Raw genomic sequence first — 11,911 nt, 5'->3', positions numbered from 1 at the left:
CAAAAAAAACTTGGCCCTTCATCAGTCATCTATCTGGTAAGTGGTAGAACAAGGAATTAGACTTGAGCCTCACTCCAGAGACCTTGTTCTTAACCACTCTGCTCTCCATTCAGACAGCACTTACTGAGCACCTGCTGTGCATTCAGTACCACCTGATTACGGTAACTACACATGTGCAGCTGTAAAGAAGGGATTATTACCTGTTTCCTAGAGAGGCAGGGGGTTGAGCGGACTGCCAACAGTCACAGAGCTGCCTCCACAGCAGAATCAGATTTTGAGTCCGCAGCCCATGTTCTGTCCAGGCCTGCAGGTTGCTCTGCCTCATCTCCCTTACAACACCTCGGAGGGGCTCACTGATGGGTCCCACCTCTCCCCGTGGACCTGTTTCTTTACCACTCAGCTAATTTTTCTAATACTTTTAATACCTGGCTTGTCCCTCAAATTACTACGTAATTTGAGAAAATAAAAGCAGTGTATGAATAAAGATAACACATTCTTGGGATTGAAAAGTTAACTGAGGAACTATAAATGTTCATACTGCGTTATGTATCTTTTCCCTCTTTTATGTTGAAAGACCATAACATTTTAGACTTCAAAAATTGCTTTATAGGCATATTTTAAATTATTCATTCTAAAAGTAAGCCAATCTTTCCCTCTCTGCTACATTTCTTGGACAGTTTTAAAGAGCCCATGAATGTAGTTTGGGGGCATCGCAATAATGATATAAGAAGATCAAAACAGAACCAGAAATTAAATGAATTCAAGGTGAGAAAATAATGTTACTATCATAATAAGTTTCTAATTTATATGCCTTTGGATACTATTTCTTAAGTGCATTGAATTTTTGGGTTTTGGAAGCAATTTTGAATCCTAGCAAAATACATCACATTCTATTTTATACAAATATGAATTGTCTTTATTATAAAAAATGTGTAACTTGCACACATAGAGAATGAAAAACAATTAGAGTTCAAGTTATCGAATGATTTAAACAGGAACAAAGAGTAAGTGGCATTTGTTGCTTTTTTGTTTTCCTGTTTCACAATAAAATCTATAATAATGATTGCAACCAGATGATAGGGGCTATGTAAGAATTGTATCTAGATGAGTGTATTTTAAAGTATAAGGTTTCTATAAAAAATGCTCAAGTCAATTACTTGTACTTTCCTTAAATGTTGACAAAAACAGTTGGAATACTAAGTTTTGCAAAATATCATTTTTTATAGAACTGTTAAACATTAACCTTAATTAGGTGCAATTCATATAAAAAAAGTGAAAAACATGATTTTAATAATTTCCTGTTACTTAAACTATTATATAGATGATACTTATACATTTACTTCAACAATATACTGTGGTTGTGAAACACATTATAGGAAGAAATCATGTAACTTAAATCTTTGCTAAAGCAAGTAAGTTAATTTGTCTATTCTTCAGAAGCAGCATTATTTTAACTGTCACTAAGTAGGAAAGGATTGCAGTTTTATTTAATATCTTTGTATTAGATGCATATTTAGTATGTGCATATTAGGCCAGGTGATTAATTTCTTGTTATTACATCATGTTGTGATTTCGAAGGTTTAAGCTTCTTTGTCTTCCAGGGCTTTGCTTTTCTTGAACACTTATGAATATTTATGAATAACTGTTCATAAATATTTAGAGCTCTATCAGTAAAAGTGTCTAATTTATCCATTTCTCTTTTTTTTTTGCCACAAATCCATAAATATAGTTGTCATCCTAGCCTTCTCTTTTTAAACTTTAGGGACATAGCGAGTGAAGCAGCTCATATAAAACAGTTCAGAACTCGTGGTTTTAATCCTGTTTTCCCATTCTGCTGATTCACATGTGGTTATTTATAATAGTATATAGACTTTAAAAACTTTAAAGTGTTTAACACTTATATCATCCAAGGCTCAACTTGCAAGATATGCCTTGTTGAGGGAGAACATCCTTTCTTCCTGGGATTTGTGGAGAAAGTGTAGAGGAAATAATAAAAGTCAGACTGATGTCTAGCCATGCATAAGCTCTTCGACTTTTTTTCCTTTAGTAGCATATAGTTCCCTTAAATATTGTATTTTTGAACAAATTTTAAAATTGGTAAACACTTTTTACAGGAAAAAGGAAAGAGACGGCCAAAAAATTGATATTGAATTTAGCAGTTATGCTACATCAAACCTTTCAAGATAGATACTGTTGCCATCAGTGTAATTGGAATGAGGATGGATAAACATATTGGAGATCACCTGGAATAAACAACATGACCCCTCAAGGAATGATTTTGTTATTCCCCCAGAGAAGTCTTACTTACATGGGATGCTCTTCAAAATGACTGTACTCTCAGAAGCGTCTCATAAGGAAAACAGTGCTCCCTTTCAGAATAGAAATACATTTTAAAAGCTACCCTGTGAAACCCAACAGGGCAAGGTAAAATGACAGATGCTTTCATCAAGAGCCTAACGTTCTTATCTGTCAAGTATCTTACTAGTATTTTCAGTGTTACTCTGGCACTTGGCAGTTTTGACACTGCAAGTGATGTCTGGGGTTGGTAATCCTGAGTTTGTTTTTGACAGTTCAGTGAAAATCAGCATGCTAAAACAAGAGATGGCCTTGTGGCTTTGGCTGTAGTGAGATTTGAGTGATTGTATGTACAAATGACCTATTCCGCCTATGTTGATATTCCATTTCAATGATCTGTACCAACACACAAGTTATTTTCTTTAAAACTTTATAAAGGAAATGTGGTGTTTTCATTTAATTTGTTATTTACTTGTGTTTACTGCTTCTCATGCTGGATAGATGTTATCTGTTATTTGTATTGTTTATACTATGATAGCACAATCCTTAATGTCTAAGAGAATCATACAAGAGCAAAAGGAAAACAGTTTGACACATTTCTGCCCTTGCAAATTGAAATGCATTTTATTCCGGGAAAATCACCCAGAATTTGGGCATTTCTGTGTAGTCAAAAATACTGTAAACATTTATCTTCATGTAGATACACTGTATATGTGTATGGAAGGAAGAAAGCATGTAAGTATTACATCAGAGTTGCTTACTACACTTGCATGCCTCCAAAAATAGGATGCACATGCAAGGAATACAGTTTTTAATTGGAAAAAAACACAATAATAAATAATTACATAAAATGCACTGGTGGTATTTTCCCCCTTAACATCTATAGTTTTAGCAAGTTGACAAATTTTAAAATGCTGGAAATTAGGTAATAGAGCAAAAGAGAAAGATATTATAGTTTTCTGTTTTTTTTGAAAATGGGGACAAAGTACTAATACCCTATTGAAATAATACAAAATCATGAACTACAACAGCCGGAAGTTCCACCGAGCCATCTTATCGCTTTACAAATAAAAACTCCCTAATGAAGAGATGTGTCAGGAATTGATCAAGGCTACACTGATGAACTGGTGAATGGTAATCAGTTCAAGATTATAATCTGTTTCTCGTCATTCCCCTTACTGGGGTCTTTCTATTTTGCCACATTGCTTTAGATGTATGGAGAATGTTTATACATCTTAACAGTTTGTTTTGCTCTAAAGCCTTAAACACTGTTAGTAAAAACTAGTACTTCATCTTTGAATTTTTAGATAACAACCCATCTTTCTATTCACGCTGTGTATAGTTTATAATCGTTACAAATTCAGTAAGCTAAATTTTTTCATTTTTTACTACTTTATATAAAGTGTCCATGTTTCATATGATATTGGTTCTTATGTTTGAGTTCCCACTATCAGTGATTTTTTAAGTGCTTCAGAGATATTTTTTAATATTATTGATAACTGAGACATCATGGGTCTTTCATTTATGTATTTCATTCTGCCTGATGAATTCCAAATATGTGGCCATTTATCATTGCTCTTCTGAAACATACATTGGAGCAAAGGTGGGACTCCATTAACACTGAGCTCTCATTGTGCTACTAAGCAGCAAGGGAGCAGAGGCATTAGTCTCTCTATTCATGAAGACTTTGTAAGTTAACTAGTTAATTAATTAACAATTAATTAATTGTATCACCTGCAAAGAGAATGTAACTTTTTCTGGGAAATTACTTGGACTTACAGTCATCTGTGATTTGCTTAAAAATATTTTAGATATTATAGTTATATATAGTTAAAGATAATTATAATTTAAGCATTACACATTCTTAAATGTTTAAATTATTCATGAATTTACAATTACCTAAAGATACATTTGCTCTGATCCTCAAATCCTTAAATCTTCATTCCTTTACTCTCATGTTTTACCTAGAATACTTGAAAGTATTGGAAGGTTTAACAATACATTGTATGGGTTTTCTTTTTTGCCTATAAACACAAACATTTGAAATTCCAAATTCATGTTAATCTGTAATTTAACTAATTAATTAATTAATTAAGGTGTTGATTTGTAATTTAGTAAGACTTTGTAGTTGACTTGACAAGTTTAATTATCTTGGTCAGACATTGTCCTCTGTCACCATTGACAGATGTACTAGCTAACCTTGTTACAAAGTAAAATACTCAATGATTTTACTTTAATATATTTAGTAATATAGAAATTTTTATTATTCCTATTCTCCTTTACACTCATGTTTTACCTAGAATACTTGAAATTTTTGGAAGGTTTAACAATACATTGTATGGATTTTCTTTTTTGCCTATAAACACAAACATTTGAAATTCCAAATTCATGTTAATCTGTAGATGCATAGGAAGAAATGAAGATTTAAGGATTTGAGGATCAGAGCAAATTATCTTTAGGTAATTATAAATTCATGAATAATATTTTAAACATTTAAGAATGTGTAATGCTTAAATTATAATTATCTTTAACTATATGTAACTATAATATCTAAAATATTTATAAGCAAATCACAAATGGCTGTAAGTCAAAGTAATTTCCCAGAAAAAATTACATTCTCTTTGCAGAAGGTGATACTATAGAAATTTTTCAGTGAGGGTTAGGGAAGAAAATTTGTTAAAGATTCCTAAGGTTTTTATTTTTTTTATTTTTTAAGTCAAGGCTTCTTTAATAATCTTATGAAAGGGATAGAGCTAAAAGAAATGCATGTAGGCACAAACACAATATTTGCAAATGATTTCAGCTTCTTTGTAGTTTCATCAAAGATCATCCATACTGTTAGAGTAAGAATTCGTAGCAAATATGGGGCTGAGAAGAGAAGCAATTATTTTAGTCTTTTTAATAATATCTAATACTTTCCATTAGAAAATTATAATATAGACTTCTAAAATTGTATTTACTTTTCTCACCTTTTCATGCTCCAGAATCCTTGTTGAGTTTCGAAGAAAAGATTTCCTAAATATGGTTTTAAATTAACCCGTAAAATTCTAGTTTTATTCTTTCTTAATTATAATATTAAGTTGAAATTTCACATATGTACAAAAATGTCAGAGTTTAAAATAATAGTGTAAATGAATCTAAAGAAAATAGGTAAAATTCAATACAAGTTTTTTAGGTAAGTTACTACCTGCTTTTTAGAAAAGTTTTATTCAATGTCAGACACAGCATTCAGCTTGTAGAAAGACAGAGAAAAATTCCAACATAAAGAATTTTTGTATAAAATTACAGGGTTAATTGCACCTTAGAGGGAGAGAATTGTTTACTTGTATCACTATCTGCAATTATAGCTAAAGCTCAGTCTTAGCAAACATCCTTCTCTTGACTGTGTTGCGTCTAAGCTATATGTCCATTAAAAGAGTAAATACAATTACATGATAATTAAATTTGTTGTAGAAAATGAGTTTTTTTTTTAACTCTCTAGTATGTGGCAGTTTTGAAATAAAAAAAAAAATTAAGACCCAGAAGTCCCCCAATTTTAAAATTCTTTTTATAGCAGAATAGCAATTGGCATATTAATGATTTTGCTAGTTTACAATGCTACCAACATTCAGGATGCTCCTAAAATGTGAATTTAGTGCTAGGATTTGTGGAATTGGAAGGTATTTCATATTTTAGTTTTGCTGTTGGCATTAAAAGTGTCAATGCAAAAATTTTAAATGATCGTTTTTTCAAAGTAAGATGCTGGTGTTAATTTTACTTATATTGGGATACTTAATAGATAACCGTATTCCAAGGATTCAATTCACTTTTAATCATTACTGAATATCTTTTATTCTATATAAATCATGTGCATTAATAATCATGTACTCTGGTTCAAATTTGTGATATTTTAATTCATATATTTTTTTCTTTATTTAGATAGACACACCAGTAATTCAGAAGTAATGTCATTTCTTCTGACAATAGTTGGCTTAAAAATAAAATGCCAGTAAGCAGACTCTGTGAAAAAGAATTCTCCAAATTCACACTGAAGCTTCTTCAAAGATGTTTGAGAAAAGATCTTTTACCAAAGCACAGTCACTTGTATGAATAATTATTTTAGAATACACACTGATGTACATACCCTAAGGAAATAATGAGAACTACTAAAAATTGTGAATTTTATGTAATTATCTGGTCTTGTGATATGAGTATGTCAATGATAAGCTATCGGCATTTTGCTTCTGTTCTTGGAATCTGAGAGCAAGCCATGAGGATAGCATGGCAACTAGATTTTTGCTGTCTAGTCAAGGGAGTCTACTCACAATTTTGAGTCAAAATTTAGGGGTTTTCTTTCTTTGATGGGTTAAAAGATGTCAACTTTCGCCCCTTTAAGAATAAAGATAGTGTATTAATCATTTGGGGAAGGTCAAAATAAGGTCATTTAAAACCATCTTAGGATTCGTTTTCTAGTTAGGCTGTCACTGTCTCCTTGTGATTTAGTTTTGAGTTTTCCGAATAACGATTTAAATACAGCCATGTCATAAATTGAGGAATTCTATATTTAGAGAAATGAGGTGTCCTGTCGAGGTAAAATCATCATAACTGTTTCAGATTGCTTCAGACCAATAGCTCTTGGGAAATTCTTTTCAGTGCCAAGTAACTGTCTTCCCTAAGAATTTCATTATACTAAAAGTGAAGGTTACAAAGCTATGGGCCAATCAATGTGTAACATTTCTTAAAATTACTATCATTTTGTGAGAAAGTTAAGCTAATGCCACTGAAGTTTGCTTTTATAACAGGTAGAAATGGCTTTAAGCTTTAAGGGTCGAGTACAACTGATTACATACAGTTCATTTGATTTCCTCAAAGCTCAAAGCAGATGAATGAGCAAGTATCCAGGGTTACCCACACATAAGCAGAAGGCAAAGAAAGATATTTGTACATTTTCATGTATGCCACATAGCTTTTTGTAAATACAAGTCATCTTAATAATTTTGTCTCAATTTCTAATTAATCTCAAGTAGCCTTTTACTTTAAATACTCATTATGACCCCTATATTGTCAAGTATTTTATAAATTTCTACTACTTCTCGCAAGATCCCCATTGTATCATCTTTTAATCATAATAGTCATCATTTACTGTCTCTGAAGTCAGCATTTTCAAACCAAGTGTGCATCATTGCTTAATTCACAGAACTATGATATCAGGGATGGATGTCATCTACCTAATTTAATAAATTTAAACAAAGCCTGACACCTAATAATTTTATGCCAAAAGGGTAATTAAAACATTTATACACACATTTCAATCTAGCTATTTATCTCCCATGCTATTAGTCTGTACTTGAACACAATAAAAGCTACATACTCACTTCCTTTTTATAATTGGTGTCAGTGACTTACTGAGGCTGATAAGTCTTTAATCATTGCAATGGAAAAATCTGCTAGCAAGTGTCTTTATAAACTCCTCGTAAGAGGTGAAATCAGTAGCCAAGTCAGTCACATGTATGGACATTTATATTATCCTTATAAGTCATTAGTCTCTCTTGGAAGAAGCCCTAATACTTTAATCACACAAGGAAGTTTTTTTTTCTCATAAGTATGTGTATATACACAACTTAAAAATATATCTTAGCACTGCTCACAGAGCTTGAATAGTCTGGAAAGTCATCAAAAGATTGTAAAAAATAACTATAGGTCTCACATAACACAGGTGTATGTCTTGAAGAGTTTATGCTGCACACAACTGTGCCCTTAGCTCTCTTTTCCCCTTATTTGTAAAAATGTATCAATTAATGACATGGTCTTGAAGCTAAACTGCTTGTGATGGATTCTGACTTAAAATAACTTGTATTTTATCGAAGGCTGTAATTTTCCCATCTGAACAGTCACACTTGCTACTTAGGAGATTAAGAAAGATTTAAATGTAATGCATTTCTTTTCCTATGATAAATTAAAGAGCTAAAAATTTTATATTATATTTTCAAAACATAAGAATTTCATATATGTGATCAGACATAGCCACCAGATATAGAAAACTAATTTTTGATCTTAGGCCATTTTAAGACTGGCAAATATTCATGAAACACTCTGGTAGAAATTAATGATTTCATAAGAATGCCTCAGAAAAGTAGGTGCTTATCAACTAAAGCCGTTTTTCGGTGACTGCTGTTCGCTGAGGTTGTTAAGTGGGTGTGTGCATGCGTGTTAAGCATGTGCATATATGTGCGATGTGTTCAGTATGCATATTTGTTTTCTCTATATATGTACATGCAACAACCAGTTGATTAAATGGAAGGCATATTTTCACGATTAAATCTGATTTCACATGGTCATTTATGAATGGAATTGAAAATATTTCCTATCAGATGAAGAAATAGGGTACTTATATTTTGTTACTAACATCTGTGTTCCCCATTTTGTGTGATTTGAGTCATGTTCATCTTTAGAGTAACAGGTGCTAGCGTTGTATATTCTGCATTTTGTTTATAATAGTCATGTGTTATTTTTAGATTTCACTTAATTGAAATCATATCTAAAGAATTGAAATCTTAAACCATTCAGTTCCAAAAGCTGCTTCGCCTGTGTTAATAGGCTTCCTTGTGTGTTTTTGCAGCAAGCTTAGTAGTGGAGGAGCGAACAAGACAGATGAAAATGAAAGTGCATCGATTTAAGCAGACAACAGGGTCTGGTTCTAGTCAAGAACTTGATCGCGAGCAATATTCCAAGGTAAAACTAGTAGTATCCAACCAATAGTTTCCCTTTTGAAAATGTATAGTGTGTCTAGCACGTAGGACTAGCAAGCATCAGTTATGGTAGAGAAGTTATCATTCACCTCATGTTGTTGCATCATAACCTCTGTCCTCTTGATATCTTCACAAGATCTATAGCTTTGTTAAAATATCAGTTAACTGGGATTTAATGTTTTTTCTAAAAAGAAAATGTAAATACTTAATTTTAAGGTCACTTAATGATTTTTGGTCAGTAGTCAAATTCACATAAATAAGCAAGATATAGGAAGCTGTTTTATTGCTTGAATCTCATTTAATATTGCATTTAAAATATTAATATATACATAGATGTATAGTTTAAATACTATTTTAGGTTGATATTGATTATTGAGATTTATTAGTGAATGACATAAGTTATGCAATGTGAAATTTCTTCTTGATCTGTCTTTAGTAAGAAAAGTAAATGATTGCAAAATCTTAGAAACTGAAATCCAGTTTCAAGTGGCAATAAAACATTTAATTTATATTTCAGCATTATTTTGTAAGGATGCACTAGGAGTTTATAAACTGCTAAATAGCATCTAATAATTTTAATTAAAATATGTGTAGAATGTTTTTACCTCATGAAGCAATTTTAAATAGATGGTTTATTTTAAATATATATTTTATTTATATATTATATTTTAATTTTTATCTTTATATTAATATAAAGATATAAGTTATATTAAACAATTATATTATTTATATGTCATATGTATTAATACTACAAAAGTGGCAGCAGCCATTATAGAATAACCGGTGTTATAATTTGATGTCAGGAAGCCCTTTTGGAAGTAATGTTTTAGAAATCCAAAATTAAATAAAAACTATACTAATTCAATATTGTGACCTTGAAATATGAATGTAGAAAATCCTACTTATTAGTAAATATTAGAGGTTGATCTTTAATAGCTAGATATCCAGAGACTAATACAAAAAAATAGAGGTGGTCACAACATACGACTTGTCACCAGACTCGAAAAGAGTCCTTGTATTGGACACATTTTACCACTTTACATCTTAGTCAGCTGCAGGAGGATTTCCAACTAAGACAATGCCTAAGGTCATGGATTCAGTGAGGCTCAGTACCCTGGGACTCTGAAACAACACTTTAAATGGTAAAATTATTTGAAACAAAAAACAGTGAGCAGAATACCTTGATGTGCCATAGAGTTGCTGATTCCAGCTCCGCAAGTCTTCTCTCTGGCTCATAATTATCATTGAGTCAGCTTATTTGTCTGTCTTCTTTATGAATATCATCATCATTTTTGTTTCTTTTACAACAAATGCAGTAGCGATTAGAAGGCAGGATAATTTGTTTTCTTCCTCCACCGTTGAATGTAGTTATTTAGAAAGGTTCTTCAAATTGGGACTGCTTCATTAAAGCTGGAAATGCCTTGTTAATTTCTTAGCATTATGTGAAAGGATAAGGTCAAATAGAACAGCAAGTCAAAGTTAGGACCAGTATAGGAAACAAGTGGTAAGCAATCAAGGTACCGTTGAAAGCCATTCTGGATCATTCTGAAGTAGGATTCTAATCGTCAGTCAGTTGATCAAAGCAATTTACAAAATGAAGTATCTTAGAAGTCTAAACATCCACTAGGGGCGCCTGAGTGGTGTAGTCACTTAAGCTTCAGACTCTTGGTTTCCACTCAGGTCATGATCTCAGGGTCATGAAATCGAGCCCCACATCCAGCCAGACACAAAGCCTGCTTAAGATTCTCCCTCGCCCTCTGTCCCTCCTGCTCATGCTCTCTCTCTCTCTCTCTCTCTCAGATAAATAAATAAATCTTTAAAAAAAGAAGTCTAAACAACCACCAATACTTAATATTCATAATAAATCAAAAGTAGGTTTATCTCAGTTGGGAGAGTCCATATTCTTTGACTCATAGGAATTTAGAACTGAAAGTACCTGAAATTAATCTTCTATTCCAGCTCTCTTATTTACGAAATTTATGAAAACTGAGGCTTACCCAGCATTAGTAAAGCCTTTCTATGGTGTGATGAGCCCTAGATCTCCTTATCTAAAACTTAGGTATTGCTGTGTTCTGCTTCTTACATCATTGAAATGTACACATCATTCCAGTTTGATTCAGAAGTTCTATAACTTAATTTGCAAGCAGTTAAATTACCATATTCTGTGTTGCTCCCTCCTTTGCACCTTTTTCTTTTTGTACCTCATCACACTTGGCTATTAAAAAAACCATTACTTTCAAATATATTACTGTTGTTCTTACTGTATAAATTGATAGTACCATGTTACCTAAATAAAATTTTGATATAGTATCAATAAATGTGAGACCAAGGGTATGATATCTTTAAGAACTTATAATAGGATAGGAAAAATATTTAAGATAAAATAACAAATAGTTAGCTTATTTTTTATTTTATATGTCAAATAAAAGATAAATCCTCCGCAGTTCTAATATCCATATTGTGGCCTAATGCTTATAGTAAAAGTTCCCATTTCATTAGGAAATCATTTAAGTAGTTTTCCATTTTAAGCAGGTTCATTTCCAAGAGAAGGCATTTCAGTTAAACATCTCTTACATACTTGAGAAAAGTTCTTTCTCATTTTTTTATACTTTCCCCCAACCATTTTATAATTTACTTTATAAAATCATATGATTAAGAAGTAATATTGTCATAAATTTAATATTCATTAACTTTTGAACTTTACTCCTTTCTTGATTCTTTTTTAGTGTTTTAATCCATTTGACATTTTGGTTGAACACCTTTGTTGAAATTCTGCCAAATTAGAAATTAGTTAACCATTCTCAAAATATTTAGAACCAAATACTAATAGAACTAGATTTTCTTCAGGGCAAAGAATTATCAGGCAAATGTACTATAATTCCTAAGAT

The 11,911-nt window shown here is 31.7% G+C and overlaps 1 protein-coding gene across 50 annotated transcripts in view; it reads left to right on the top strand.

Moving 5' to 3' along the window:
• LOC111152143 (regulating synaptic membrane exocytosis 1) overlaps positions 1 to 11,911 on the top strand; it is a 498,025-nt gene that overhangs the window by 387,466 nt on the left and 98,648 nt on the right. For 34 of the 50 annotated variants that reach the window (XM_022510447.1, XM_022510446.1, XM_022510482.1 and 31 more), the window contains one exon: positions 8,894 to 9,006. The exons of the other annotated variants lie outside the window; for them this stretch is intronic. In XM_022510447.1, the coding sequence (XP_022366155.1) occupies positions 8,894 to 9,006 (113 nt within the window). The remainder of the gene's footprint in view (positions 1 to 8,893; positions 9,007 to 11,911) is intronic. 50 annotated transcript variants of the gene reach the window in all.

The sequence above is a fragment of the Enhydra lutris genome, unplaced genomic scaffold (genome assembly GCF_002288905.1).
Source record: "Enhydra lutris kenyoni isolate GAN:26980312 unplaced genomic scaffold, ASM228890v2 scaffoldscaffold28, whole genome shotgun sequence".
NCBI lineage: Eukaryota > Metazoa > Chordata > Mammalia > Carnivora > Mustelidae > Enhydra > Enhydra lutris.
Note: the sequence above shows the minus strand (reverse complement) of the source record. Positions and strands in the feature narration are given on the sequence as shown.